At 45.6% G+C, this 27,722-nt stretch overlaps 4 protein-coding genes and 1 long non-coding RNA gene across 21 annotated transcripts; 3 read left to right on the top strand and 2 right to left on the bottom strand.

Moving 5' to 3' along the window:
• The first annotated feature begins 285 nt into the window (after positions 1-285).
• On the top strand, positions 286-8,814 carry l3mbtl1b (L3MBTL histone methyl-lysine binding protein 1b). 6 transcript variants are annotated; one of them, XM_029127893.3, is made up of 22 exons: positions 286-446; positions 1,911-2,046; positions 2,327-2,522; positions 2,658-2,829; positions 2,919-3,048; positions 3,226-3,277; positions 3,418-3,512; positions 3,604-3,708; positions 3,793-3,928; positions 4,023-4,114; positions 4,205-4,356; positions 4,664-4,767; positions 5,016-5,101; positions 5,177-5,287; positions 5,368-5,482; positions 5,625-5,724; positions 6,189-6,380; positions 6,528-6,629; positions 6,742-6,806; positions 6,881-7,053; positions 7,293-7,355; positions 7,455-8,814. In XM_029127893.3, exons 2-22 carry the CDS (start codon positions 1,936-1,938, stop codon positions 7,581-7,583), a joined length of 2,481 nt encoding a protein of 826 aa, XP_028983726.1. In that variant the 5' UTR covers positions 286-446; positions 1,911-1,935; the 3' UTR covers positions 7,584-8,814. The 6 variants fall into 6 exon arrangements, with proteins under 6 accessions (XP_028983726.1, XP_028983723.1, XP_028983721.1 ...); XM_029127890.3 differs by lacking the exon at positions 286-446 and adding an exon at positions 542-941 and having other exon boundaries at positions 2,327-2,516; positions 2,661-2,829; XM_029127888.3 differs by lacking the exon at positions 286-446 and adding an exon at positions 542-941 and having other exon boundaries at positions 2,661-2,829.
• On the bottom strand, positions 7,625-23,477 carry msh5 (mutS homolog 5). Of its 9 annotated transcripts, none has more exons than XR_003783426.3 (27): positions 23,345-23,477; positions 23,134-23,257; positions 22,971-23,051; positions 22,809-22,862; positions 22,585-22,706; positions 22,332-22,441; positions 22,019-22,054; positions 21,768-21,850; positions 21,635-21,680; positions 20,927-21,065; positions 20,754-20,816; positions 20,548-20,676; positions 20,387-20,459; positions 20,203-20,312; positions 20,047-20,127; positions 19,882-19,969; positions 19,725-19,792; positions 19,142-19,260; positions 18,941-19,067; positions 18,386-18,535; positions 18,065-18,139; positions 17,279-17,425; positions 16,980-17,117; positions 16,819-16,892; positions 16,552-16,668; positions 16,065-16,146; positions 12,685-14,926 (listed from the first exon to the last, which is right to left on the bottom strand). XR_003783426.3 is itself a non-coding variant. In XM_055503055.1 (27 exons), exons 1-26 carry the CDS (start codon positions 23,432-23,434, stop codon positions 16,106-16,108), a joined length of 2,481 nt encoding a protein of 826 aa, XP_055359030.1. In that variant the 5' UTR covers positions 23,435-23,477; the 3' UTR covers positions 12,685-14,926; positions 16,065-16,105. The 9 variants fall into 9 exon arrangements, 7 of the variants coding, with proteins under 7 accessions (XP_055359034.1, XP_055359032.1, XP_055359030.1 ...); XR_008692789.1 differs by having other exon boundaries at positions 12,685-15,576; positions 15,661-16,142; XM_055503055.1 differs by having other exon boundaries at positions 16,065-16,142.
• Positions 10,556-14,625, top strand: LOC114842429 (transmembrane protein 200B). Of its 3 annotated transcripts, none has more exons than XM_055503066.1 (2): positions 10,556-10,856; positions 11,382-14,625. In XM_055503066.1, the coding sequence occupies exon 2, from the start codon at positions 11,396-11,398 to the stop codon at positions 12,182-12,184; it is 789 nt and encodes a 262-aa protein (XP_055359041.1). In that variant the 5' UTR covers positions 10,556-10,856; positions 11,382-11,395; the 3' UTR covers positions 12,185-14,625. The 3 variants fall into 3 exon arrangements, with proteins under 3 accessions (XP_055359041.1, XP_028983755.1, XP_028983754.1); XM_029127922.3 differs by having other exon boundaries at positions 10,556-10,941; XM_029127921.3 differs by having other exon boundaries at positions 10,558-11,235.
• LOC114842441 (uncharacterized) lies at positions 23,305-27,189 on the top strand. 2 transcript variants are annotated; one of them, XR_008692790.1, is made up of 4 exons: positions 23,305-23,444; positions 24,492-24,778; positions 24,875-25,186; positions 26,411-27,189. It is a non-coding gene; the product is annotated as an uncharacterized LOC114842441 (long non-coding RNA). The 2 variants fall into 2 exon arrangements; XR_003783428.3 differs by having other exon boundaries at positions 24,875-26,298.
• On the bottom strand, positions 24,128-25,175 carry si:ch1073-228j22.2 (SPRY domain-containing SOCS box protein 1). The gene is made up of 2 exons (XM_029127919.2): positions 24,476-25,175; positions 24,128-24,353 (listed from the first exon to the last, which is right to left on the bottom strand). The coding sequence occupies exons 1-2, from the start codon at positions 25,173-25,175 to the stop codon at positions 24,223-24,225; spliced, it is 831 nt and encodes a 276-aa protein (XP_028983752.1). The 3' UTR covers positions 24,128-24,222.
• Positions 27,190-27,722: the final 533 nt, after the last annotated feature.

Raw genomic sequence — 27,722 nt, 5'->3', positions numbered from 1 at the left:
GGATTTTACGGGCCCGGGTATTTTATCCCACATTTAGCAGCGGCTCGCGTGAACTGATTGTTCCGTGTGATCGGACGTTGCCCACAAAAAACGATCGTGGGGACATAAACTGGGGCGAAAACAACCAGTGACCACAGTGGAACAGCCGCTCCGCAACTGTACAGACAGACACTGCGGCCCCTGCGCTCCATTCATACGCGATCGTACTACTGAGGGAAATGCGTCTGTTACGGGCAAGAGATGATATGTGAGCTCCGGTGCAGCGGTCATATTAGTTGTATCGGCACTGGACGGAGTTTCGAGTGGCTCAGAAGTGCACGCAGGCCTGGTATTGACCACCGATAGTAAACAGAACTTTTCCGAGACCTAAAGTTGTCAGGCAGCGCATCTTGCACGCATGCGCATCCCTCTATCCAGCTCTAAATAAGAGTTAAAACAGAAACGAGGTGAGTTCCACATTTTTTAAACAATTCTGGCGTTAATACTCGTTTATTGTCGCTAACAGTGGCCAAATTAGATAGAGGGACTTTCATTTTGCTTATTAGTGGTAGTTTATATTATTTCCACTCTGATTTCGAGCGGCGAGAATAAATCGTTTTTTCAAGTTTCTATTGAAGAAATTAATCAAGCAACAATGTTGAAGCTCGTAACAGTAGCAGCATGTTATTGCGAGTTTATAGGGTGTTGTGCGAAATGCTGGCGTTTGGGGAAATGCGTTTTCCTATTGTTATTAACCGGGAAACTTATTTATTACAGATTGTCCTTAGCAGGCTGCATCCAGTCACAATGCTACGGCTAGCCGTGTAGCAGGCGTCAGTTCACTTGAACGGAGTGGGGCTAGCAGACTGTTAGCTTCGTGTCGGCGCTAGCTAGCAACCGGGGCTGACATTCCGTGACAAGGGGAAAGTGAAGAAAATAACCAGAATGAAAGAAAACACTAAGTCAGGAAATTACACAACAACCGTTTGCTTGTGTTAGACGCGTAGCGGCTTTGCATTATTTGTTTAGATCGGTAACTTGAGTAATTTACATAGTTTAAACGTGTTGGTGGCCTCTTCCTATGCTCCGCCATTTTGTATAAGACGAATGCTAATCATGGGCGCTCTTACGTACACTTTATTTATGGCTGGAATAAAACTGAGGCATTAGGAGCAAAGTCAAACTCCATCAGCGCCCACCAGATTGGGTTGTTGTTTACTTTTCACGTGGTTACGACCACAGTGCATACAGAAAATATTACCTTAATTCAGTGTTGAACATGCGTCAGGACTAAAACGTTATATCGTAATATTAATCGGATTAAAACGCTGTTAAGTTTGGACAGTCAGCGCAGAAAACAGTGTTTATCTTAAGGCCGATGAACACATTGACCCTTCACTTGTTCACAACCAGGCAAACCGCCGGTTTTAAGAGATACTGTTAAAACAAGGAAAAGATGAACTTGTCGGGTTAATTTAAAGTTGGCACATATTTCCCCCTGTTCGTCAATGGTATTTATGAAGGATCACCCCCATGAGGCCGTTTGTGCACGCATTTACCGCCTAGTTAACCAGAAAAACAATATTATTATTGACTGTTTTGTCTGAAATCGAAGTGCATGGTGTATCCTGCAAGCCAGCGCACAGTCGCCATCTATGGGTGATGTTGCGTAATGCTGTTTACTCCAGCAGGTAGACGCTGCATTTGTAGCTGGGAGCAGATTTTAGGTGTAATCATGCAGGTGGCTCCTAATCACACACAGTCATATGCAATAGATGGGGAACGAAGCCATTATCAAAATCACATGTGCACCGAAGCCTTTTATTTGGCCTTTGGGCTGTTTGTTTAACACCTTTCAACCTTGTTGCCTCAGTTAACAGTATATGATGTAATATATAATATATAGATTTTGTGGCTGCTGTGCCTTGCAGGTTGGGGTATATCAGAGGAGTGGGAATGACGGACACCCCGCCCAGTGATGGCCCCTCCCAAGGCGCTGAGTTTGACATGATGGGTGCCCTGGACTGGAAGGATGGCATTGCCACTCTGCCAGGAAGTGACATAAAGGTATTAGAGAGATTTGATTGTCCCTCAATGGGGAATATATTTTTTTTCATTCGACCGACCACCCTGTGGTAAAACCTGCTCTGCTAACTTTCATAGATTAAAAAAAAAAACACCAGCAAGCTTTTATTGGAAACAAAGAAGGGAGAGGGGGTGATTTACACAGTATTTCTAATGAGTGTGACTTATTGAGATTATCTAATAACTTCTATGATCTCAGCTGAGTAGTTTCTCAACAAAAACATTCTCAAGTATATCTCTTCTTTTTCTTTGTGATGTTTAGTTCCGCATGACAGAGTTTGGGACTCTTGAGATTGTCTCAGACCTGGAGGTCAAAGGACAAGGGGCAGAGCCAAACCGTGAGACCTTGGACCCAGCTCCGTCTCACACTCCTACCCCTCCGCCAGAGGGCCAATCACAGTCTAGCAAAACAGCTGCTCCAGCCAATCAGAGTCAGCCAGGATCATCCCAAGGTAAAGGTATGACAACAAATGGTTAACTCATACTGTTCATTTGAAGAATGGCAGTGTTTAAATTCCATGGTCTACCGGTTTGTAGTACAGCTCACATCCTCAGTTTCAGGCTCTTCTCTAATTCTTATCTCTTGCCTTTAGAAGAGAGTCCGAGTGTGGAGGCTTGTCCAAGTGTTGAAGTTGGCTCTAGTGCTGATGTTGGCCCAAACGGGGAGCTGTCACGATGCCAGGCCTGTGGTGGTGGTGTTCCACGGGATGTCCTCTTTCAGGGAAAATTCTGTAGTTCCATATGCGCACAGCCCTCCAGTGGCAGGTACAAGTATTCTCTGACATACATTTGTTATCACTCAGATTATTCTAGTATGTTGTTTAATAATGAGACATTTTTTTTATTTTCTATAGATCATCTCCAGGGGAAGCAAAGGAGAGTCAGGCAGCTGAAGGTGAAAGGCTTGGTAAACGTGTGCGTAAAAAGCGGAAGCTCTACATGGATTCTGGTGATGAAGAGGAAGACAACCAAGAGGAGCCTGAGGTGCTGAGCACACACTAACATCCTACTAATGTCTTTTCCACAGCCAATGTTTTGTGTGCCAAATAGCTTGCACAAAATTATGTGTATTTTTATCACTCACCCTCTGTTTTAGTCTACATACAAGAATGATAAGGGGCAAATGGATTTTAAATTGTTTCTTTTATTTCACTATTTTAGGAAAAGGCCAAGACTACAAAAGGTAGAAGAGGTCCAAAAGTAGGCAAACTAGGTAACTACTTAGAATTAAGCTAAAATAAATAAAATATATACAAATAAAACTATTAGCATTACTTGCATTAAGTGTTAACTGTAATGCCAGTCTGTAATGGTGATAGTAAGAAGTAATCTTTTTTATTTGACCCAATACAGGGACTGCCCCACCCAATAAGAAGTGGGCATGGAGCTGGCCTGCTTACCTGGAAGAGGAGAAGGCCATTGCTAGTCCTGTTAAACTATTTAAAGAGGTAAAGTTAACCTTATACAACTTCAGTGTTCATTTTGTCTAGTGAATTTGTCTTTTGTGTCTTCAACTGCATTGTCTCATTTGCCTTTCAGCACCAGTCATTTCCTCAAAGCAGGAATGGTTTTAAGGTGGGAATGAAGCTGGAGGGTCTGGACCCGTGTCGCCCGTCCCTGTTCTGTGTGCTCTCGGTGGCAGAGGTAAAGGTCCTAAATCATTTTTGTTCTGTTCCTGATGTATCTTATTTGTCCTAATTATGTACCCGTTGTCACTTTCTTTCACAGATCCAAGGTTATAGGGTGAGGCTACATTTTGATGGTTACCTAGAATGCTATGACTTCTGGGCCAATGCTGACTCATGGGATCTGAAACCAGCTGGATGGTGTGAAAAGAATGGACACAAGTTATTGCTTCCTAAAGGTAGTTACAAAAAGACTTAAACATTACCCACACCTTTCACATGACCCTACAATCTAAGATGAAAGTTGGAGTAAATACGTTTTTTGTTTTTTAGGCTGCAAGGAAGGAGAATTCAACTGGAGCATGTATGTGAAGAACTGCAGGGGTCAACTAGCTCCGAAGCATCTTTTCAAGAGCCTCAACACAGTGAGTATTGAGTAACACAATCTAAATTATGGAGAGAATCTGATTGTTTTAGGGATGCGTGTGCTAAAAGTCAGCTTTTTTATATTTCAGTCTGTGACTCCTTCTGGATTTAGAGCAGGGATGAAGCTGGAAGCTGTTGACAGGAAGAACCCATCCTTAATTTGTGTAGCAACCATTGCTGCAGTTGTTGATAACCGTCTGCTCATTCATTTTGACAACTGGGATGACACATACGATTACTGGTAAGTGACATAGCTGGGTATGGTGTCTTTGTGTTGCTGCCTACTGTAGGTTGAGACAGTGAGGGATTTTATCATCACAAGTTGTTCCCTGGTCCCAGGCTGCTAGAGGGCGGCTGTATTTACTGTGTAAAATAGGACAGGCTTTTTCTGTAGATGGTGCCAGGATGCTGCAGGTAAAATGTGTGGAAATGTTTTAGATATGTGTATCATGAAACATAAATATGTAAAGGCACATATGCCACAAAACAAACAAATGCAAACTAGGAGAAGTAAAGAATATGTCAGTTGAATATGTTTTTGCGTTAAGGTGTGATGCCAGCAGCCCTTACATCCATCCTGTTGGATATTGTGAAGAGGCTGAGCTAACTCTGACCACTCCAGCTGGTAAGACACAGACCAAGACACACGTGGGTCAGTATAAACTACTTTAATATCCTGTAGGGCCCAACTAACACTATCATGCTTATTAAGTTAAAGCTTTACTGATAAAGAGTGTACATTTTCTGCTACATATTAATACTGTGCATTGACTTAATAATAAAAATATAAGTAACTTAATGTTGGAATGCATGATACTGTTATTTTCTGACACATTTTATTTAAAGCAGTTGTTTTTTTGAAGTCATAACTTTAATGAGTCGATATGATATCTCAATTAGAATATAAACATGCCAAGAGTTTCTCATGGGAGAAATACCTGGAAGAGACGGGCACGCAGGCGGCTCCAGCTCGGGCTTTCAAACCGGTATGATTTACAGATATAATACATGTACTGCAATAGTCGAGACATAGTCATGACGTACGTTACTCTGCTGTGCAGCGTCCTCCACATGGCTTTCAGATTGGGATGAAATTAGAGGCCGTGGATAAGAGGAACCCCATGCTCATCCGTGTTGCAACCATAGTGGACACAGAGGACCACCGACTGAAGGTACAACATATCGCCTAGTCTGCATGATTTGGTGTGACTTTTGCTGAGCTTGTGTGTCGTGTGTTTTTTCCATTGTCTAGATTCATTTTGATGGCTGGAGTTCAGAGTATGACTACTGGGTGGAAACAGACAGCCCCGATCTGCACCCAGTAGGTTGGTGTCAGAAAACAGGACACCCGCTACAACACCCTAACGGTGAGACACTGAGGTTTTTAAAGCAGGTCAGAAATGTTTGGCTCAGCCTTTGTTTGGAGTCAGTGGTGAGAACCTATGTTAAAGTGGCTTTTGTACTGTAGTTGGGAGCAAAAGTTTAATAACAGGTGTGTGGGTGCTTTAGGGTCCAGTGAGGTGCTGACTGCACCAGGACAAGGATGTCCAACCACAGGATGCAACGGTGTTGGTCACATCAGAGGACCTCGCTATGGGACGCACTACACGTTAGTAGAACCCTGCTTCTTATGTTAATACTACAATTCTTATTCCATGAGTATTGTTTTGTTACATGTATAAGAAAAAAATCATTGTGCATTTTATATTTCAATTATTTAAATTTCATATATATCATCATTTTATATGCATGTTTATTTATACATTTTTTACATCTGTACCTATTCCTATTATATATGAGAATTGTTTCTAGAGCATTTAAAGTTTCATGTGATCATATTTTATGAATGTGTAGGGGCACTGTGTAGTAAGAGCATCTCCAGGTTTTTAAATGTCATTTGTACTTGTGTGGGCTGCAGCAATGAAAATGTTGCTTGTGTATGTCTGTGTGGGCGGCTTTATGTCTTTCAGGTGGTTTTCAGAAGCTTCTTCTTCCTAATAGTTTACCTGCTGTTTCATTCACAATTTCAGAAATGAATTTGACTTTTGGCCTGGGTAAACGTTGTGTGTGCAGGCAGGTGAGCTGTCCCTACTCTGAAATGAATCTGAACAAAGAGGGCTTGCTGCCAGACCGCCTCAATGGAGAGCGACCTCCTACCCTCGGTGGAGCCCATCCTCGTGGGCGACGCCCAGAGCCCAACGCAGGCACCACGACGCAAGCGTCTGCAGCATCAGAGCAGACTGAGGGAGAGGACTCCCAGAACAGGTTTGCTGCTGAACTCATGCACGCTTTTCACGCCACATAAACAACAGGGGCACACTTTGAAAACCCCTCACAGTCCTAGGAGGATTCTTATGGATGGAACTTTGTCCAGTAGTCCGTACCTTTAGAGGGGGTTCTCTGTGTTGCTAGGAAACCAGCGACCGTGGAAGCGGAGCGTTCGGGGCGCAACAACCCGCCAGAGCCACAGAGTGGAGCCAGTGAGCAGAGCCACAATGGAACAAGGCCTAAACGGTACTCGTCATGAGACCATTACACCACATTGGGCTGCTGAGGATGTTTGTTCTAGACTGTAGTGGAGAGCCATTGCTTTTTATTATGCTGCTATTGCTTTTCATCTATTCAGGACTGCCCCGGTTCCTAAATATCTGAAAGTGCACTATGTTAAGGAGGAGAGTGGCGATGGGAAAGGTGAGTTTGAAATAGGATAATTCGCACAATCAACCACCCAACCTCCGTCTAAACACCGTCCCCTCTTTCCTCAGCCTCTCCTGACGCCATTTCCCTTCAACAAGCCCTCCATGAGTCTGTGTTCTCCCCTGGCATCTCTGCCTCCCCCCCACACCGGGTGGCTCTTTGCTGGGACAAACATTGCCAGCTGCTGCCTGAGGTCCTGGGGCTGACTGCCAAGAGAGTGGCCACTTGGAGCTCCGAGGAGGTCAGACATGCTTACACACTCGCTCTGTGTCAACACATGAAAAGCAGATGAACTGCTCGTTACTTGGCCAACATGAAGGCTTTTTGTTGTTCAGGGAAAAGTACGAGTGCGCCTGAGTATGTGAACTGTGCAGGCAAGCAGCTGAGCTTCAGCGAAGGCATTCGAGGCAGTTTGAGTAGAATGTAAACATTTTTGAATTCCAGCATCCTGTCTGTAGCTGTTTGCTTTTTGTTTATCAGGTGGCCGGTTTTGTCAAAGGACTCCCTGGATGTAAAGAACATGCTGCTACGTTTAAAACAGAGGTGAGCACTTGGCTTTGTTTGTGCATGTTAGATGAATATGAACAAATGGTGAAGCCGCTGCGTAAAATGCTTCATAGGCTTACAATTTTATCTCTTTAGCAAATAGACGGCGAGGCCTTCCTGCTGCTGAACCAAGCAGACATTGTCAAGATCCTGTCAATCAAATTAGGGCCTGCCCTGAAGATCTACAACTCCATCCTGATGTTGAAGAACGCGGATGAAGAGTAAGACCTGACTCCTTCCTCACAGGTCCTTCAGCTGTGGTTCCCCCGAAACAGCTAAAGACTAAATCGGCCCTGAGGTTCAATCTGTTGAGCTGTGTGTCGGTGCAGCTGCAGAAGTGGAAGCCATCATCTCTGAAACCCCCCGTCTCCTCCCTCCTCTCTCCATGATGGACAGTACTGGTCAACCTGAGAGAGAGAGAGAGAGAGTTTAACGTTTCTTAATTTATATTGTGTTTGTTTACTGAACCATTACAAAAAAACTACAGACACTTTAAAGTCTTGTTGACATTGTACAGTTTATGAATTGGATTTAAATGTCTGTATTCTGTTTGCGTTTCCCTTTTTATTTGAGCTGTAATGAAACAGTGCTTTGAGCTCTGCGTGGATGGAACAAGCGTGTTTGTGCTTCATTGCTTTTTACACGGCTACAGATTTTTAAAAACGGCAAAATACAATCGCGAGGCGTTGAGAGGTTTTTTTAATGTGAAACCCTGTGAAGCATAAGCACTATGTAGTTCAGCCTCTGTCCTGTAGATGGAGAAAGGAGGCCGTCTCACAGGCCCAAAGGCAAGAGAAGAGTTGGCTGGAATGGGGGAGGGTTCTAATGTGTGTGTGTGCGTGTGTGCGTCGGCAGATGTGACTAAGTGTGTTTCAGAAATGAGGATGTAATTTCCCACCAGCCTGTGTGTGTTGCTTTTCTGGTAGAATGGTTGTTTAGTGACCAGCAGGGCTTAGGGCTAATAGTTAAGTCAAGGCAACTCGCAGCTTATTGAGAGAGAACACGACAACCAGCTCTGTTCTTTGTCTGGACTTTTGGGAACGGAACATGAATGTTAAAAGCAACTTCTGGTTGTTTTATTAATAGTGATCATCTTGTTAGGGTCATTCACGTTGTAAATACTATACACAGCTATGAAAGTCTGTCCCTGCTCCTTATAAGAGTTTATTCCCGCTTAGTTATGCAAAGGTTTAACATGTGTCTACAGGGAAGAACAATGCCACAGTGAACTGAACCAATGAGCCTCAATCGAGTCAAACCAAACGTCGTCAGTGTCTTTGTAAAGCAGCATAAACGTCAGCAAGTTGGAATGTGTACATCAGCATCTGTTTATATGCAAACAACTTTTATTTATGAATCCTAATTTAAGGGGTATCGCTGTGCTGTTTGGCTCAGAGGAAGCTGTGGCCGTACGATGGAATATGTGACCAGGTGAAAATAAAGGCGATGCACACGGCCAGTTGTCCTGTCTGACCTCATTTCAACACGCACAGACGGATAGTGGCCAACTCTACACCTCATCTACTGGACCTGAGGACAGAATATGAATTATAATGGAGTTTCCTCCTCAGTTATGAAGATAATACACTGAAGCTATTTATAAAAAAACCTACATTTTACTTTTTTCTTACAGTTTTTTTTAAATTATCATCCATCCGTAATTTTAATTCATTACGTTGCGATAACTGAACTTTATTCCTGCTGCAGTTGATTTGATCTTACGCTGCATGAGGAGTCAGTGAGTTCATATGAGAAGGTTGATTCTGGGATGGTTCATTATATGTATTTAAGTCTGACTTAGAAGATGGAGACAAACGCCTATAGTAAGGTGTGTAATAAATGTTTCACCTAAATCATGCAAAGGTTGGACGAACAGATTGTGTGATGTTGGATTTTCTGACCAGATAGAAGCTCTTTTTCAGAGCTACATTTTCAGTTGAAATGTTTTACTTTACTGTCACTTACTAAATTCACGCCTTGACACCAGTGATTTTCACCTCACAAACAGTAAGATGATAAATTATTCCTAACACATGGGCCTGTGCATTAGCTGAGTAATCATGCGTTTGTAGAAATGGAAGCTTCACACCTTCACACCCTCAGCAGCCTGTTCATGGCTGGGGCCACAGCTGGCCCCCGCAGCCACATCTGGCCCCCGCAGCCTTGATGGGCTCCACCGCAGCTCTAAGACCTGGCACACCGGCAGCGCAGAGACTCACCGCTGCACCACTAAACCCAGTTCCACACAACCAGCCCCCACAGCTGCTCCATGTCACATGTTGACACAGGCACAAACTGTTGACATGAAGTCACCAGAAGTGGCTGAGATCTGGCCCACATGTGTGGACAATGGGGCCAGGAACCCGTAATGTAGCACAGGTTTCATAAGCGTGAGGGATTTCACAATTTGCAATAGTTGGACTCAATTTATCAAAACTGATGCAGCAAAAGCACAGATGGCTTCTTTTTAAAAATTCTTTGTCCTTATCGTAAGTTGGTTCCTGAGTTGCTATAAACAGCTACACAGACCAGGAGCAGCGCTTGAGTCTGCAGGGTCTCATTCATCCAGCTTCTGTTCATATCAGAGTCTCTTCTCGTTTTATCTTCCATCTAAAAGCTGCAGGAGGGGACTTTGTGCTGCAGTGCCACAAATGACCACCGAATAACGAGGCAGCAACGGTGAGATGCTGCGGTGTCCACTTCTGAAAGTGGAAATGAGGATTACAGCAGACGGGGCCACCTTCACCATGAGTCAAAGTGGGCTTCGGGTAAACCAGCCCAGCAGCCAGGCTCTTTGTTGATCACGTGACGAGCACTGGTTCAGAAATAATGTTACACACACGACAACAACTGCAAACGAATATTTGCCTGATGAAACTGACTCTAATGTGAAATCTGACGTCACGGGGGGGGGGCAGGTTATGTGTCTGTGCCTCAGGAGTCACAGCAGAGCTGTTTATTTCCCTTCACTCATTTAGTTGAACGGAACCCTAAAGACTCTTTCCCTTCAAACGCGAGGGTGGAAAATAATCGTCCACAAACCAAGCAGCAAACTGTGTAAAATGTCCGGGACGCGTGGGAAATAAATCGTGTTTTAATTCGTGCAAAATTAAAAACTGCGCGTTTGGCGGGTTCAGGTGGCGAAGGACCGTCCTTTGGAGCAGTTTCATGCGGGCGATCACCGAGAATAGCGGGACTCACCGTGGGACTGGCCTGGTCCCGCCACAGATTCCCACGACCCCTCCTCTGCACAAACACGCTCACGCACAAACACGCGTACGCGAATCAAAACACGGGCGCACACGCAGCGCGGAGCCGCAGAGGCAGAGCAGCTTTGCACCACTTTTCAGCGCCGCCGCTGTTTCCTACAAACGCTTCGAGCTCTTTGCCGCTGTTGCGCTGCGCACGGACCGAGAAAAAACGCGTCGCGCTGAGGAACGGGGCGAAAGTGAGGACCTACAGCAGCCGCCGCGGATCAAAGTGGGGGAGGACGCGGGGGTGCGTGGGGGGGAAATGACCCAAACTCGGGCACATTCATTCTGACGATGCCGAGGAGCTGCTTCAGATTGACGCTCGCAACAAGGCAAGCGCTCCCTCTCATTTGTACCGACTGCGCTAAAATAGCCGGACAACGAGCCGCAGTGGGTCGAGACGTGAATCACAAAGGAGACATGCGTAAAAGCGCCCGTGACGGGGTTTTCTCGCGTTCGCCGGCGTCCTGTTGAATCCCCACCACTTTGCTGCGTGGGAAAAAGACGAGGAGTTCCGCCGGAGCGGGGACTGTGGTAACTGGGACTCCATCTTCATGACTGCGGTGGAATCGTGAAAGTGGAATCAGGGGCTCCCGGAAGGGGGTCGGTCGCTTTGTGCCATTGAGGTGAATGAGTGGCTCAATAAGAAGCGCGGCGCGGAGAGGAGTGAGCTGTGACGGCGGAGGACGCGTCTCGTTGACGCTGCTCCGTCCTGTGGTTCGCAGTGCGTTGGGGAAACCACCTCTTTAATCCTCTTCTCCTCTCTGTGCAGCCCGACGACGGAGGATGACCGCAGCCAGTCCAGCCCGCAGCCCCGCCTCCTCCCACTCCACCCAGTCCTCACCTGCCTGCCTCCCAGCATGCCGCCGGCACCTGAGGAAGAGCCGGGAGCTCCAGAACAAGCTGCACCTGCGCTCGGCGCCGGGCGTGTGGCTCCTGCTGGGCGTGGGGGTGGTGCTGGTGGGCATGAGCCTGGCGGTGGCGGGCTACGTGTCGGCGGCGGCGCCCAAGCCCGCGGGCGCCCGCGGCGCCACCCACGTGGAGCGGATGAAGCTGGCCGGGCCCGTGGTGATGGGGGTGGGGCTGTTCATCTTCATCTGCGCCGCCACGCTGCTGTACGAGAACCGGGACCGCGAGGTGCTGAGGCAGGAGTCGCTCGACGACCTTGAGGACCTGAAGGGGGGGAGCGGCTGGGACGACTCGCAGGAGCAGCCCAGCTTCGGCTGCCAGGAGCCGTGGGAGGGCGGGGACGGGGAGCCGGGCTCCTGGGGGCCGCCGGTCCCGGGCCACAGCGGGGGGCCGCCCGCCTCCCCCTACCTGCACCGCGGCGACAGCCGCGACCTCAGAGCGGCGCCGCTGCCGGGCGACGGGGAGAAGGCGGACAGGAAGGAGGAGAAGAAGAAGGAGGGGGGGCGCTCCACTCTGCTGGCCCGGGTGCTGCACCACCAGGAGCCCGCCCCCCGCCCCCCGTCCCCCTGCCCGTCCGTCTCCCGCTCCGTCTGCTCAGACTCCTGCAACTCCAGCGACATCCACTTCAACCTGCGGACAGGCTCCCCCCTGCCCGCTCAGCACTGAGGCCCGACGGACCTTCGCAGGCCCACGTCAACACTGTGCACCATCCCATAATAAGCGGAGGAAAAGTGTCTCAGAGCGATGCCGACTCTGAGTCACTGTCTGTGAAGGGCGTGCTCGCCCCGCGTCGCTCTGACTCAGCCACACGGATCATCGCTGACCCGCTCCATGTCCAGCATCTCCACCGCCGCGGCGGCTTTGACCATATTTGGACGTTGTGAGCAGGATCGCTGGCGGGAGACGGACGCGCTGCCCTTTGGCTTCGGTGCAGAGAGCACGTACGTCCGGCCCCGTTAAGAGGACGAGCCAGATTAGGGCTCCAACGAGCCTTTATCTAATCGCACACATTCTGTAATCTGGGCTTTATCTGAGGAAATTGTGTCTTGGTATAAACAAGAGGAGCCCATAAGGCCACACTCCTCTCACTCGACACCTACAGCCACGCTATAAATACCAGCTGGTGTTCTGAGCACAGGCGAGCGGCTCGAAAGGAAAGAGCAGCGCCCGAAAAAAAAAAAAAACAACCTAAAAAACCGTGTTGCGAGGAGTTATTCCTGACGCAGCCTGACTGAGCAGCGCTCTCCCACCACGCCGACCTCTCATCTGCTCTCTCCTCACCGCTTCCTGCGCGTTGTTCGAACCCCCCGTCCCTCCGCGGCGGCAACAGGCGAAACGAGGGGAGAAAATGGGGTGCGAAGGGAACGTTATCAGGTACAGCTAAGCCAAAGAGAGCGCGTTTAGACCAGCGGAGGGGTCCAGGGCTCGGATTTTAATCATCACCAGCATTTTCTCCTGGAGCCTCTAATTACACAGGGGATCAGTTTAAAAGTTTTATGGGCCTTCAGGCCTGCAGAGCATTTCCTCGCTCTTCGGTCCCACGCTGGGATCCTGCCATCCAGATGACGACCGAGGCGACTGAGTGTACAGTAATTTGCAGCGGCGCGTTATGCATGCGTGGAGGTGCAGCCCGCTGCTTTAAAGATGTGTGTTCCACTGGCGCTCTCTCTCTCCTCACCCTCACACGCGAGCCAGCGCCAGCGTGAGGCGCTGTGATGTGTTCACGTGCTGGAGGAAAGATGATTTACAAGTGGAGCTGCCGCTGATCAATACTTTCATCACCACTTACAGCCGATCGACTGTTTGCTTTAATGTATCAGGTGTGTGTAGTGGGCACTAGATGCATCAGTGTGTATGTAGGAGGATCGACCACGTCGAAGGAGCATTTGTTAGAACAGTTCGACGCTGCTTCAGCTGCAGTCTCCGAAATGATCACGACTTTGCCATAAATTAGCAGGAAAATGACACCAGAGCTTCTCGGATCCCAGAGCGACGCCTTCAGACGTGCGCGTGCTCGGCCGCGGGAGTGAAGCGGTGGCTGTTTGAGCCATAAGCTGCGTCTGTGGATGTGCTGAACATACAGACTCTGACTTATTGGGTGTTTATCCCGATGACAGCGAACTGCTACATCGTTCGGCGGCGTGTGTTAAATAGAGCTCCTCTGCGAGCGCATGTATTGATACATATCTCCGCAGGCAGACAGGCAGCTGTAAGCTGCTTAACCCTGCGCTGACTCAGGACACGCTCTCATCTTTGAGGGGAAGGAGCTGGGATCAACAATTTCTGCAAGGAAAATGTGAACAGCCGAGGATCAACCGGCCTGAAGATGATGACAGTTTGAAAAAAAGAGCTCTTTTTAATAAGACTTCACCAGCTGCAGTGAAAAGGGGGGACGTGGTAAAGACATCCTCGGTCAGATGTTTTCTTTCCCTTCGACTGAGGTTTAATTTTTGCTCATCTCAGTCACATGGTGAAGAGCCTGGTTCACGTGTCCCGCGTGAACGCATCTATTAAACTACATGACATCCATCCCTCCTGACTCCTCGCTCTCAGACGTGCCGCCACGCATCCACTGGAGGCCTACAGGTGGCAGCCGGGTTGATGGTTTGCTGCCTTTAGCAGATGTGATTAGTGCTGGACACCCAGCAGGTGCACTCCTGCCTAATCCAATTTCAGCCATGCTTCCGGTCAGCTCAGCCTTCAGGGAGCAGTCAATGGGAGAGGTGTCACGCTCACAATGCCAGGACCATTATTTTGTGCTTTTGCTGTTATGATGCTTGCATCTGCTCAAGGTAGGAGCGCCTGTGTGTAGAGGATGAGAGATTCTGACATGTCAACATTACTGCATTTCAAACCTTTAACACAACTGGGGCGCAGAAATCAGCTGTAGTGGTTGATGTTGAAAGTGATATTTGCTTTAATTTATATACATTTGAGAGCAAACCGAGTTCCTGTAATATCAACTGGACCTTGTTTTATAATTATAATTTTCTTTCATATGAAATGATTTGGCTTCATGGAAAAAGAAACCCTTATTAGGTTACAACTGTTATGATCTAATATCTAATCTGTTAGCTCTGCAATAAATTATAGCTACAATGACCTTACTCACAATGTTTTCAGTAGTGTTTGTTTATTTGTTTATGAAATTGTTTTTTTATGCCACTCTAGTTTCAAAGCTCACTCTCATTAATCCTGTATTCATAGGGCTGCAAAGTATCCAAATCCCCCCCCCCAAAAAAAATATCGATGCATCAGAGCTTCTGAACTGCTGTAAATCCTCCACCGCTACAGTTAAATGAAGGTTTAATCAAAGCTTTAAACAAAAACCATTATAAGCCTGATTTATGATGAGCTTGTACGAGACCGTGACAAACAGCTGCAGCAGCCGAGGTGTAGGTTCAGGCCCTAAAGGTAGAATAACAAGCAGTGGGTTCAGCTTTTTCTCTGTGAATAAATCCCACCACCCTATTGTAATTCTCGTTTCTGCTAACAAGATAACAGGGGATCAGGATTGTGAGTCTCACTAAAACCCTCATCTTCTGGCCTTAATAAACAGATTAGCCCTTTTTTCAGTGCCCTCCTATCTCGGGACAGACGTTGGCCATTTGGCAACATTCAGCGTTCAGTTACCATGTCGTCCGTTAGTTTAAATAAGCTTAAGAACTTAGAAAACTTTAGCCAAATTTGTGGAACCCCATCAAGCCACACTCCTGCGCTGCGTTGTGCTGACAGCATATCCTAATATTTCCAGTATCTGTGTGGTTAATAAAAACATGATGCTCCCCTAAGAGCTGGAGCACAAGTCATCCACCCGGAGAAACGAATTCCAGGCTGCAGCAGAATAAACAGAATGTTTCAGAGATGCTCAGGCACTCGGCAGAATGTGGCTCATCAGTTTGGCTTGATGTCCCGCAGCATTTCCGCGCTCAGCACCCCCTGAATAATAAATGTTTTCAATAAGCTGTTACGTAAACGCCTCAATATCAGGATGATCCAAAGCACGACTGCAGTCACCACTGGGTGTACCTCCGCTTTCCTCCTTCACTAGGAGTTACCTGGTTAAAATATGCCATAAATAAATAATTGCATCAGTTCCCTGCCAGGCAGTTGTTACTGTTGTTGTTGTTTTGTGGGCTCACGTTTAAACTGCCCTGCGCTGCTGGTGTCCTTTGGGCTCAGGTGGGGAGAAGGAGCAGTCCGAGCTGCTCAGGGAATCGGTGAGATTCGGGAGTGAGGACGAGCCGCTGCAGTGTTTCCGGTGTGACCTGGGCTTTTTGGACGCGTGCTACACCACTGAAACCAACTGCAGCCGCGGGGAACGATGCTACACAGGCCGAGGCAAAGCAGGTGTGTGGGAGGAGGCCTTAAGTAATAATAGTATTTACAATTGAGACGTTCCACTGAATCCATAACCTTGTCTCCTCAGCTGAGCTGGATGTTAAGACTTTGGGTTGCGTGAAGGCAGAAGAGTGTGAGGTGGCGACTACAGTGGAGCTCTTCAACCAAAACATCTATGTTTTGACTAAACACTGCTGCAACACACCGTTCTGCAACACAGCCCACAGATGTCCAGTCGACCCGGTTCTATGCTTCACTGTGGCTTTCCTCATTACCTGGCTGCCTCACTGAAGGAGATCAATAAAAAAACTATTGTATATATATATATATATATATATATGTATTATTTATTTAAGGTCATTTATTTTAGGTCACAGTGGTGCAGTTAAAGGACTTCAATCATATGAAAGGCTAAGGATCTCTGTACTGTCCCACAGGTTACTGAATTAGAAATAGTTATATTTAAATAATGACAATTAGACAACATCAATATATTTGTGTTTTGGTAGAACAAACCTTTGAATGGGATATTAAATGTTATACAAAATATTTATAACATGTTGTGAGTCATGTATGTGTGTGACTGCATTGTATACTGCTAGAGCTTCAGTTAGAGTATGTTCTCTACTGAAGCCTATGTAGTAGACAGGACACCACACTAAGAAGCAGCGTGTTTGCAGGAAGGAGTTCACCTGCGGTTCAGCACCTCTCCAGCAGAGGGCAGGAGCTCATCTTTCATAAAGAGCTGCAGGTCCAAATTCTGGTCCTCCAGGTCCAGGCTCAAAAACTTCTCCACCACAGAGCTGCACCTGCGCACACACACACACACACACACACACACACACACACACACACACACACACACACACACACACACACACACCCTGTACATGCCTGTCTGCTACTCACACGCTGACAGCTAATGCAGGTTTCTACTGTGCAACTGAAGTTTAACAAACCTGTTCGCCTGCTCATCCGATGATGCTCTGTCAATGCGCTTAATGGGCCTCCCAGTCCTGTACAGTTCGGACACCTGACCAAACACACACCCACCCACCCACACACACACACAGTCAGCCCGTGTGAGTGTGCCTGTGTGGTTTTGCATGTGTGAGCGTACCTCCACTCCTCTCTGTACCAGACTTGTTGGCAGGCCTGCCAGTGAAGCAATGTTGGCAGCGTAGCTGGATTGGCAGATCCCTTCCTTCAGTTGGTACAGAAACACCAACTCATCCCCGTCCAGTGCCGTCTCCAGAGTCTTACACACAATGTACGTTAATACACAACCACATACACACAAAATTACATTTATGAAATTAACTTCTAGTGAGATAAAAAGGAATAATTATTCAATGTTTTAATTAAATAATCATGAATTTCAAACGTCTGTATTTAGTCTTTCAAAATATTTTCCAGCACCAGAAGGGACAGCAGGGCGGACGACGGTAGCAGACCCAGCTGTAGCAAACTGTGAAAGTTAGTGGCCAACAGGATGTGAGGAACATCTGTTGGAGGTTTTCTCAGCCAGTGAGAGACTGACGCAGCCAGCAAGGACAGACCGTCCACCTGCAGGCGGACGAGATACAGTTGGTCTAGTTTCTGTCAAGAGGCGACTATGGACCTAATACAACCAAGAGATGAACAGGCCAAGCCACAAAATGCCCCTATTTACAGTGCGGTAAAAATACTAATGAAGTCGAGTTCTGTCTTTGCAGCTGCAGTTTCTATTTTTGAGTTGTTTTATGTTAATGTACTTTAAGTTACACTAAACTTTGCAGAAGTTTGTGTAAACTAATAACAGAGAAATGTCTTTTAACCCTGACATTCTATTTATTGCTCTAAACATATATGTTGTAAATTTGTAATTTTATGGGGTTAATATAAATGAATTACACTATGATGACTTTTTAAAATTAATTATTGTAATGCTTAACCTCCATAGAATCCTTTATACTTTGTATAAAGAATTTTATTTAAAAGCATTTATTCTCGGTTCTCTTCTGCAAGTCTAGACAGCTGCTGCTATTTTCTGGCAGTACTGTTGTACGTGTGCTGAACTGAGAGTCTGTGCGTGCTACAGCTCTAAGGTAGAATAATCTGGGCTGGCTCTAGTTTCAGGTGCTTAACATTAATGGCACTGTGTGTCCTTGTTATGCGTATACATATGCATTCAATTTCCAAAGTGCTGGAACAATTGCCTCTTACTGTGTTAGTTCCTTTTCCAAATTCATCGATGAGAACTAATGAGTTGCCAGTACTGCTGTTGAGAGCCTGGGCCATCTGGAGAATAGACACGGTTACAGTAAATTATAAATCTGTGTTTGATGAAATGTCTTGGCAGGTGGGGAGTGGGTGGGAGTGAAGTTGGAGGACAGCAGTGTTGGAAGTGGATGCCTTTTTTTTTCATGCCCCCGCCCCTAACACACACACACACACACACACACACACACACACACACACACACACACACACACACACACACACACACACACACACACACACACACACACACACAGACCTACATACCTGATTTAGGTCTATCATAAAGGTGCTGAGGCCCAGAGACACAGACTCTCTGCTCTGCATGCGGGTGAAGATCCCGTCTACCACACCGATTTCTGCCTCCTTCGCTGGCACATCTGAGCCAATCAGAGCCATAAATACAATCAGACCCACCTGCAAAAAATAAAATCATTAAAAGGTGATTTAATGTAAACCTAAGAGGACAGAGGGGTCACATGAGCTCTCCTTATTCCTGGAGTATAGAAACGAACACAAACCCATAAAAAACAAAATGCGTTTTATTGATAATTAGTAAATTACATCTCAAGATTTTTAACAATCAACTGAAATGGCCTGGAAAGGCTAGATCACATTATCACTTTATCTAGACGCATGTACTGTAACTAATTATCATTACATCAGTGCTATAACATCTGCAGTTGCTTTTTACTGTTTATATACTGCTTCTGTGTTGCTTTACTTCTGTGTTGTGCTTGTACCGTTGCATTCCTTGTATTACCACTCTGCTCACTGCTAACAGCTCCTCTATGAAAAGCCTTTTTGCCCTGACTGCTTTACCTGTTTGAGATAAATGCTCTTGCCAGAGGAGTTGGGACCGGTGATGATCTTGACTCTGCCTTGCAGCTCTTGACTCTGGAAGGAGTTGGGCACAAACACAGGAGAGCACAGCTCCAACAGAGGGTGTCTAGGAAATGAAGGAAATACAAAAACATTATATGGCAACGACAGTGTCCATCTCTGTGTGAGACGTTACTGTACCTGCCCTGAGTGACTATTATCTTCCTGTTATTGGATAGCTTGGGTGAGGTGTAGCCATACTCCTGGGAGGCAGTGCTCATGGCCATGAGACAGTCCAGCTCTGCTATGAGATCCAGGACCTGCACATCATGTAATAAACACATTGAAGGTTTTGAACTGGACAATGCAGTGCTCTAACATGCTACTGCACTTTCTACTTTGACAGCTAAGCAAACTCAATGTTCTTTGATGCTTGTTTATATGTCAAAGTGTTGCCGTAAGAATTGATAATTGACACACCTTCAACTCTAATAACTATCTAATTCATAATGATAAGTTTATGCTCAGATTGTCCCCACACGCAATTAAAACTGCTGAAATGGCAGCCGATGTGTCATGAGGCAAATATCACAGCACTTGTAATGAACCGGTTATGAGGAGGTGTTTCATAAAAAAATGAACAACACATTCCAGCTAACAGAAACACACTTAATCGCAACAATCTCCACCTACACATATTAACATTGCTTTTATGCCAACTGTCATTTTATCAGAGTGGGAGTCATGTTTTAAAAACTGGAAATGCGCAGCCACACACACCAACCTTGTAGAGAGAAGCACTTCTCTTGAGGATTGTGTTTTGCAACTGTGTCATCACTGCCGTCTCCATGTCTGTATGGTATAAAGTAGCATCTTGGGTACTAAACAGTAATTGTTGAACAAATGGCAGCTCCACAGCTCATGAGTGTTTTATAACAAACCTCTGATGTCACAGTGCAGGTCTCCAAGCAGGTCATCTAGCTCCTTGGTTCGTTGGCTGCGATAATGCAAACGGTCCTCCGACAGAAACTATCCGGGCATAAAAACATGGTTTTATTCAGGTGTTAAAAGCACAGCGGCAATTTAAACACATAACATGACAGTACCATGAAATCAAGTCCATCTATCTCAAAATCCTCTTTCTCCTCCATACTGGGCAGACGTGGGACAGAGAGCAGAAACCCGATCTGCAGAGAGCGTTAAACTGAGCACTGGTATCACTACAGCTGATATGACTGCTTTTGTGCAGGGGAGGTTCAGACCAGAGGGATGTAAATAACGCAGCAGGAGGGAATGCGAGGGTCTAGATGTTCCAGCTCTCTTCTTGCAACATCTGTCAGAAAGTCTGAGAGCCCCATCATCCTCCTTTTCTCTGTGAGAGAGGAAACAAACGGAATCAGCGAGCACAGATCCACAACCTGAACTGACTTACACAACTGCACCTACTCTCATCTATGGCAGGGTCCACGTTTGGCTTGATGGTGAAGCGGTTCTCTGATAGGCTGCTTTCAAAATCCACCTACATGTACCACATCATTTACGCTAAAACTATGTATGTTCAGGTTGTGAAATTTATTAGTGGATGACGTGCGAGAGGAAGAACTCACAACTCGGTTAATGAGGGAAGCGATATAGTGCAGGTCATCAGAAAACACATCGTTGATGTCATGGAAGAGTTGAATGGACTGAGGCAGGTGTCGCACTGTGTCTCTGACACACACTGCACTTTGCACCATCTGACACAAACACACGTCCAGTCGTTTTTTGTACACATTCAACAGTGGCTGCATTGTGTTCAAGCTATAGTTCCCACCTTATAGAGGTTCTTCCAGTCTGTCACTTTAGTGTGAGAAAGAGACATCCTACGCAGCAGAGTCTATCACACACAAACACACACAGCTGAATGTTAGTGTTCGGGTGGTGAGGCAGACGCAAGATTAGATCACAGATATGTAGGAAAGAGAAGCTATTGTCTTTGGTTTTTACTGGGATGTTTTTGATGTTGCGTAGCGAGGACTGCAGGGTGCCCAGGATGTCTGAGTTGCGAGGTGAAGAGAAGAAGCGTATTACATCCTGTCTTCTAAACAACACAGCCAGGTCTTGTGTTGGACGCAGGAACCACTGACTGGAAGTAGAGAGACATTACACAGGCTTTAGCTCAGCCAGGGTATGAAGGTAATGAAACAATAACTGTATCAGGAAAAATGGCAAATTTACAAAAGTGACTCAGTGGAAATGAAATCATCAAAATGTCACTGGTTAAATCACCAAAATAAAAGATGTTCTATGTTGGAGAAGCTGATGATTTTCTTGCAGTCACAGATGCAAATTTCTGAGACAAACACAGATCCTGTGCCTAAACTGCAAAACAGTAGTGCGGCATCTTTTCCACTGTTTATTTATCCCAACTGTTCAACATGGTGTCAAAATATGAGCAGTTATCTAGATCTAGATCTAGATCTTACAGTGATTTCTGAAAAAAAAACAATTCTAACCCAAACTCCCAACATCCTTTATTTAATTTACAGAATAAGCGCTCACTTCATTATTTTTTTTTACCACTTAATGTATTCACCCCTCGCTCTACCAGCATCTTACAGCTTTTGATTTATTGAACACCTGATCCAGCTGGAAAACATTTAGGGCAGTGGTGCTCAAAGACAAAATTAAACTATAGCAAGAGTTTTTTCTTACCGTAGGAGTTTGGAGCCAAACTTGCACCTGCAGCGATTTAGTATACCTGTAATCAATTAAGACATGTAGCTAGTGTAAAATCACATAATTCATCACATAGGTCAGAACATTACTGTACATCTGAGCTGTGTACCATAAAGACTGAGTCCTTCCTTTTCACCTGAATGCAGCTTGTACACTGACGGGTGAAGCTCTGACTTGAATATTTGCAGTACACTGAAACAAATACAAACTCAATGGGGGTCACACATCCACCTATTCTGTCTATGTCTTTGCCTGTTTAATCTATTGATAAACGTGGTCTGAATATTGTATTAATACATCACATTACATGTTCTCATTGTGAACAAGTAGACAGGGTTATTGTGAAGTGTGCAGTCTCACCTGTACGTGTCTTGGTCAATGTAAACCACACTTTTCCTATATAAGGATCAAGCACAACACTTATTTTTGGTTAGCAAAGATGAATTGAGTTTGCTTAAAGAATGAGCAGACCAGTAATTTTTCATTGAAGAAACCTCTTTCATTTCTTTTATTATGGAAAATGTGTAATCACAGTTCTGTGTGTGTGTGTGTGTGTGTGTGTGTGTCTGTGTGTGTGTGTGTGTGTGTGTGTGTGTGTGTGTGTGTGTGTGTGTGTGTGTGTGTGTGTGTGTGTGTGTGTGTGTGTGAATTGCAACACTTCAGTGTGTCTTACAGTGTGTAGGCACGGAACTGTAAGATAGGAACTCCAACACTGCTATCTTCCAGCTCCACTCCCACTCTCCTCCTGTCCAGACACTTTAGCAGAGCACCCAGCGCCCTCAGCTACCCACCAAATACACAAACATGTTACACACACACACACCAACAAAAAAAGAACAAAAGACTGTAGCAAATGAAGGACAGTTTGTCATCAGTTCCCGTACATGCAGAATAGCGGGGTGAGGAATAGGTTTGCGCGATCTTACCATCAAGAGTGAGTCAAAGGAGATGCACGAGGAGAGGTAGGACATTTTGTCTCTCTCTGAAATGGAGTCAGGCAGGGCGGGCAGATGAGCTGAGAGAAGTCTCTGCTTACCAACTTCCAGACCTGCACATTACCGAACGGAGCTGTCACAGAGCAGCTTATTTTGATGTAAATATGATCATCCCATCAGACAGACATGTGATCATATAGAATGCTTCTATTCACCAAAGTCAACATATGGATAAGTCACCACCTCTGGTTTGTAGTCTGAGTTCGAACCTGTGATACAACACAAAATGACATAAATGTACTATATTATACTGTATGTCTGACAACTCTCCATTTCATTTTCACACACCACTTGTCTTCCATAATTTTTTTCCTCACCAAGCTGTTGAAGGAAATGGACCATACACCTCTCCTGCTTAGCACTTGTAACGATAACATGAGGACTAACCTCCTGGATCACTAACAGACACGTCAGAGGGTCAGTCAAACATTTTAGAAGCACGAATTTACAGTAGGACGACATGACAGTTGCACCGCTTACCTTTGGTCAGCAGATGGAGCTCGCCGCTGTCAGGAGTGTCTCTCATGTAGTTTACGGAGGAGTCTGTGCTGTCATAGAAGCAGAGGCCCAGGTGTCCACGCTGGACCACAACACTCAGTAAAACCTGGGGATGAGCATGTAAACACAGGCGTGGACACGTGGCTGCTGCAGCTGTCTACCGCCCAGCAGGCAGGCGTCAGAGTCGGCTTACTGTGGGCAGACTGTCCTCCTCTTCTCCGTCCTCATACACACCAAAGACCGTCCTTTGCTCCCCTCTCAGCGTTTCCATAGGTGCCGCCATTAGGAGTGAGGTGAGTGAGATCGTTTTTTGAAATGATTTTTTTGGGCAGAGGCAGAAAATTGTTATTACTTGTTTCAGTCAGTGAGGCTCACCTGTTAGCAAACGCTTGCGTAAATGCTCCTACCTCTGCCTGCCCTGTGTATTAGTAGTAGTAGCTAGCTAGCATGTTCTTACCAAGCTTTTTGTTTGGATTGTTTTATAATGTAGAAGATTTGCCGTTTTCAACGTATAACAAAAGAGTGAGAGAGAGAGCTTGTAGCATGTAGCATACTTGTTTTATTGTGCCTGAATCTCTCAGCCGCTCAAGTTGGCGCGCTCTTACGACGTTGCTATGACAACGCGCCATTGTTGCCGTGACAACCAGCAACCATTTTTTTCAAAAATGATTTTTTTCAGAAAAAAGTAGCCATATAACAATTAAAAACACTGCACTCCATAATTTCGACAGAGAATTATACTGTTCCCTGCAGTTTAATCACAATGCAATGCAATATACATTAAATGAATGTAAAATTGAATTATTAATATAAAAAAGGGATACAACACTTACAAGTTGTCACAAGTAGGCAGAATAGAAATTAAGACAAAAACAATATCTGTGAAAAACTGAAATAACAGTAAACCCAGTTTGCTTAAAAACAATAGTTACATATATGTCATATGTTTCATTGTAATAAATAAAATCTATAAAAATGCACATTTAAAAACACATTGTTTAAAATTATATTATTGTAAACACTTTGCAATGAGCGTTAAAATAATTTACGCTGAGAAACTGTGTCAGAATATTAACGACTAGGAAGCAGGTAGTGCTGAAGAAATGTGGGTAAAGGAAGTCTGTCTGTTTGATTTTGTCTCCTCATCCCTAAAACCTGGTGGATTGACAGTCGGCATAAGTCCATCAGGGCAGGAGGATCACCTGATATCGGCAGAGAACAAAGTGTTAGGATGTCAACAGTAGCCCTGTGTCAGCCTTCTAATAGAAGCTAATGGATCCAAACGTGAACCATTAAATGTAAAGCAAATAATTTGAATACGTACGCGTGGTTCCATTCAGGTACCGTAGTCGTATGCTGGCTCCTCCTCTCACACTGCTAACCACTGGGAACAGCTCCACCCCACGGGGCAGGTCTGCAAAGGCCACACCGAGAAAGCTCCCATCCACTACAAACCCCAGAGTGCCTGCATCCGCATCCAGAACCAGCAGGACGCTTTCAGGGATGGGGAGCGGCGTCTCTGAGACCTGGATGTGTGAGGACCACCTCTCCCTTTTTCCGGGATAACATCCCAGACTCTGTCCATTGTGCCACAGCTGGTTGGTTTTGAGTTCCCAGCCCCATGACTGTGAGTCTCTACCCACCAGCACATTGTACCCTGAGGCCTGCAGAGGACAGTCCTGCCTGGAAACACCCATGACAGCATGGCTCCCTCTGTGTTCAGGGTTCCACAGCACCTCCCACACGTGAAGCCCAGTGTGCACCCCCACCTCCGCCCTCACCCCGTCGCTGCTGAGCTCCACCGGAGCACGCATCGCCTCCCGTTTGCAGGCCGAGAGCAGAAAATGAGGGGAGCGGTGCACGGAGCTCCAGTGCGAGCGGCCGTCCAGGGAAACCGGTGAGGAGTTCATGGCGATCAGGAGGCGAGAGGAGGTGGGAGCGGCCAGTGCATGGAACCCTGATGAGGGGGATGGAGGGCTGCCAGCTGCTCGGCCGTGCAGCCAAGATGACAGAGAGAGACCCATTGGTACAAAAAGTACGTAGTGATAACACAGGCAGAGTCAGGGAAAAGCTGTGGAGAACACAGAAAACAGGCTGAAACAAGCAACAAGCAAACACATTTTACTTTGATGCTGGCTAGTTTAGTGATGCAAACATAAGACAGAGAACAAAATATACCTGTATATAATAACATTACACTTTTAAGAGGAACGTTATAACGGATAGAGTCACACAACAAGCAGCACGAGCAGACAATTGTTCCATAAAATCAAAACGCTACAGTCATTGTGGACTCACCTGTCTCACCCGCGGTCCGGTTCGGATGAGTCCTGACTCCTGCTCCGTCACATCACGACTCAGCGTCCGTCCCCGTGTTTATAAACGGCCTTATCGGCCGCGTTGGGCGTCTTCACGTGCCACGTGCCACGTGTTGTGGTGGTGGTGTTTTGGGGCGACCTCCGCGTCGGGAACAGCACAGTCCATCACTTGAGCCTGACGCCATCCAGAGCTGCACACACAAGGACGGCAGCTCCAGTGACGCGTTTGCAGACCGGAGTCCCCTCAAAACAAAACGCGGTGATGGTTTAGGCTAATCTCAGTTCTCTTTCAAGCCGGTGTCTTTCAGTGTCACCGCGTCCTGTAGTGAATATAAACATAAATGGCGAAACATAAAAAGAGGATTAGACTCGGACTTTTAATCAGTAAGAACAGAAAAATACAATAAATTCCAAAGCGACTCATTTTTAACGCATGCGCACGAACACAGTTTTTAAGCCCCGAGTGAAGACTAACAGGCGGGATATCCGTACTGTCCTAAAAAATGACTGTTGGTTATGTTAGGCAACGCAATGGGTTTCCTGTCAGACCCTCAGTAGGGCACAACGGACAAACACGTAGAGACGTAGTCATGTGTTTTTCTGAGATTTGTTTTAACATAAAAAGGACATACGCTATGTTCTAGGGTCTAAAGGCATCTGGTCTGTATATAAACATGAAGGACAAAACGGATACTGAGAGGGACATGACGTTACAGATGTTTGGAGAAAATGTTGTGGTACAAAACGATCCTATCTCCAAGCTCTGCAGTCGAGCCTTGCAGCCATTACAATTTATATCAACAAAAACAAATCTTCATTTTGAGAAAAGGTTTGTTATAACAATCAAAATGAAACAAAAGGTTTTTCAGGTGGTGGTTCACATAAACAGGTCAATTTAAACCAGAGACTCAAATAAAATGAATAATATTTGTGTGGATTAGGATGTCTCCAGCACTGGGAGAATGAAAGACTCCTGGACTACTGGGTCGTCTGGTCTGGCTGAAGGAGCAGGTCTGGAACCATCACTGGAACGATGATGGACCTGAGGAGTAAGACAGAAAGTTTAAAACCTGTAATGGTGATTTATATCAATGCTGCACAGTCTGTGTTCGATCTTTTTAGATGTCTTTAAGCTCACGAAGGTTCAACAAAATTGTAATGTTATTCACAGCAAATGCCTCACCTCTTGATTTCTTATATAGATACAGTAGTAAATTATCCCAGCAACTGAAAGACGCGCACCCAGCAGGAACCCTGTTATCCCAACAGCGAGCACGGGACCTGAAAATGCAGTGACCACACACTGCATCATCTTTCTAATAACAGAATGCCTTTAATAATAACATAATGAGGGTCATCAGTAGCCATAGAAATGAATGTCTGTTAAAATGCCTGGTTGATGCTGGATATGGTTGATTAGTGGCTCCTGCATAAGGAAGGATGTGTTATTGTGGAGGAGCTGTTTATGGATTCAAAGATGTTTTTCTTACTTCACGTTTAGATTAAGTTGTGAACCCTCTTACCCCAGTCAACAAGCTTGGGCTGCTTGAAGCTGATGCCCTCCACCATGCAGGTGATCTTCTCTCCACGTGGTAAATCGGTTACTTTCTTGTGAGTTTCACAGGTTACAGAACCATTTGTTAGCCACAAAAACAAATCAATGTGAGCTTATTTGTAGTTTTACATTCTTGAATAACTAATAAAAAAACACTCAACTTCATATTTTCTTCATATTTCATATCCTTTTTGGGATAATATCTCCTGAGTGACACCCCCTGAGACCCTGGTTGATCATTTTAAGTCTAGCTGATGTTGATAGAAGGAGGGTAGAAATGATCCAAAAAGCAGATGAGATTGTTTTCAACTCCCACCTGAACGTCTTCAGAGGAATAGAGGATAACATCAGGGGGGTCTTTAATGAGTCAAAAGATAAATAAACACCCTGTTTAGTGTTTTATCAATGACGGAACCACAGAGATGAAAGTGCAGTAGGAATGAACCGACCTCTGTCTTCTGGTGGATTCTTCACTTCTACTGCTGCATTAGTTGTTATTACTAAGCACATATTTTTTATTAATCAGAGCATCTCTAAGAATACAAAGCACAATTTGACTGGGATCAGGATTAATTAAAGTTGGGACTGTGTATATCACATTGTTTTAGAGACATCTACATATAACATCTCCTCAGCATCAAATTCAAACTGTACCTCAGTTGTGCCATTTACAAAGCAGCCCACAATATAATCAGTTT

Source organism: Betta splendens, chromosome 16 (genome assembly GCF_900634795.4).
Source record: "Betta splendens chromosome 16, fBetSpl5.4, whole genome shotgun sequence".
Classification (NCBI taxonomy): Eukaryota; Metazoa; Chordata; class Actinopteri; order Anabantiformes; family Osphronemidae; genus Betta; species Betta splendens.
This window is presented reverse-complemented; position numbering and strand designations above follow the sequence as displayed.

What these genes read in the sequence shown, in the direction of transcription:
- msh5 (XM_055503054.1), bottom strand. Translation starts at nt 23,434, where the DNA reads ATGGCGGCACCTATGGAAACGCTGAGAGGGGAGCAAAGGACGGTCTTT. An exon ending in TAGATGGACTTGATTTCATG is followed by an intron (nt 19,970 to 20,046) that starts GTACTGTCATGT and finishes ATGCCCGGATAG; the next exon opens with TTTCTGTCGGAGGACCGTTT. An exon ending in TTGGAAAAGGAACTAACACA is followed by an intron (nt 17,426 to 18,064) that starts GTAAGAGGCAAT and finishes GTCCGCCTGCAG; the next exon opens with GTGGACGGTCTGTCCTTGCT.
- l3mbtl1b (XM_029127887.3), top strand. An exon ending in TTTTCAAGAGCCTCAACACA is followed by an intron (nt 4,115 to 4,204) that starts GTGAGTATTGAG and finishes TTTATATTTCAG; the next exon opens with TCTGTGACTCCTTCTGGATT. An exon ending in CTGCTACGTTTAAAACAGAG is followed by an intron (nt 7,356 to 7,454) that starts GTGAGCACTTGG and finishes TTATCTCTTTAG; the next exon opens with CAAATAGACGGCGAGGCCTT.
- si:ch1073-228j22.2 (XM_029127919.2), bottom strand. Translation starts at nt 25,175, where the DNA reads ATGGGTCTCTCTCTGTCATCTTGGCTGCACGGCCGAGCAGCTGGCAGC. An exon ending in GTACCTGAATGGAACCACGC is followed by an intron (nt 24,354 to 24,475) that starts GTACGTATTCAA and finishes TGCCGATATCAG; the next exon opens with GTGATCCTCCTGCCCTGATG.
- LOC114842429 (XM_055503066.1), top strand. Translation starts at nt 11,396, where the DNA reads ATGACCGCAGCCAGTCCAGCCCGCAGCCCCGCCTCCTCCCACTCCACC.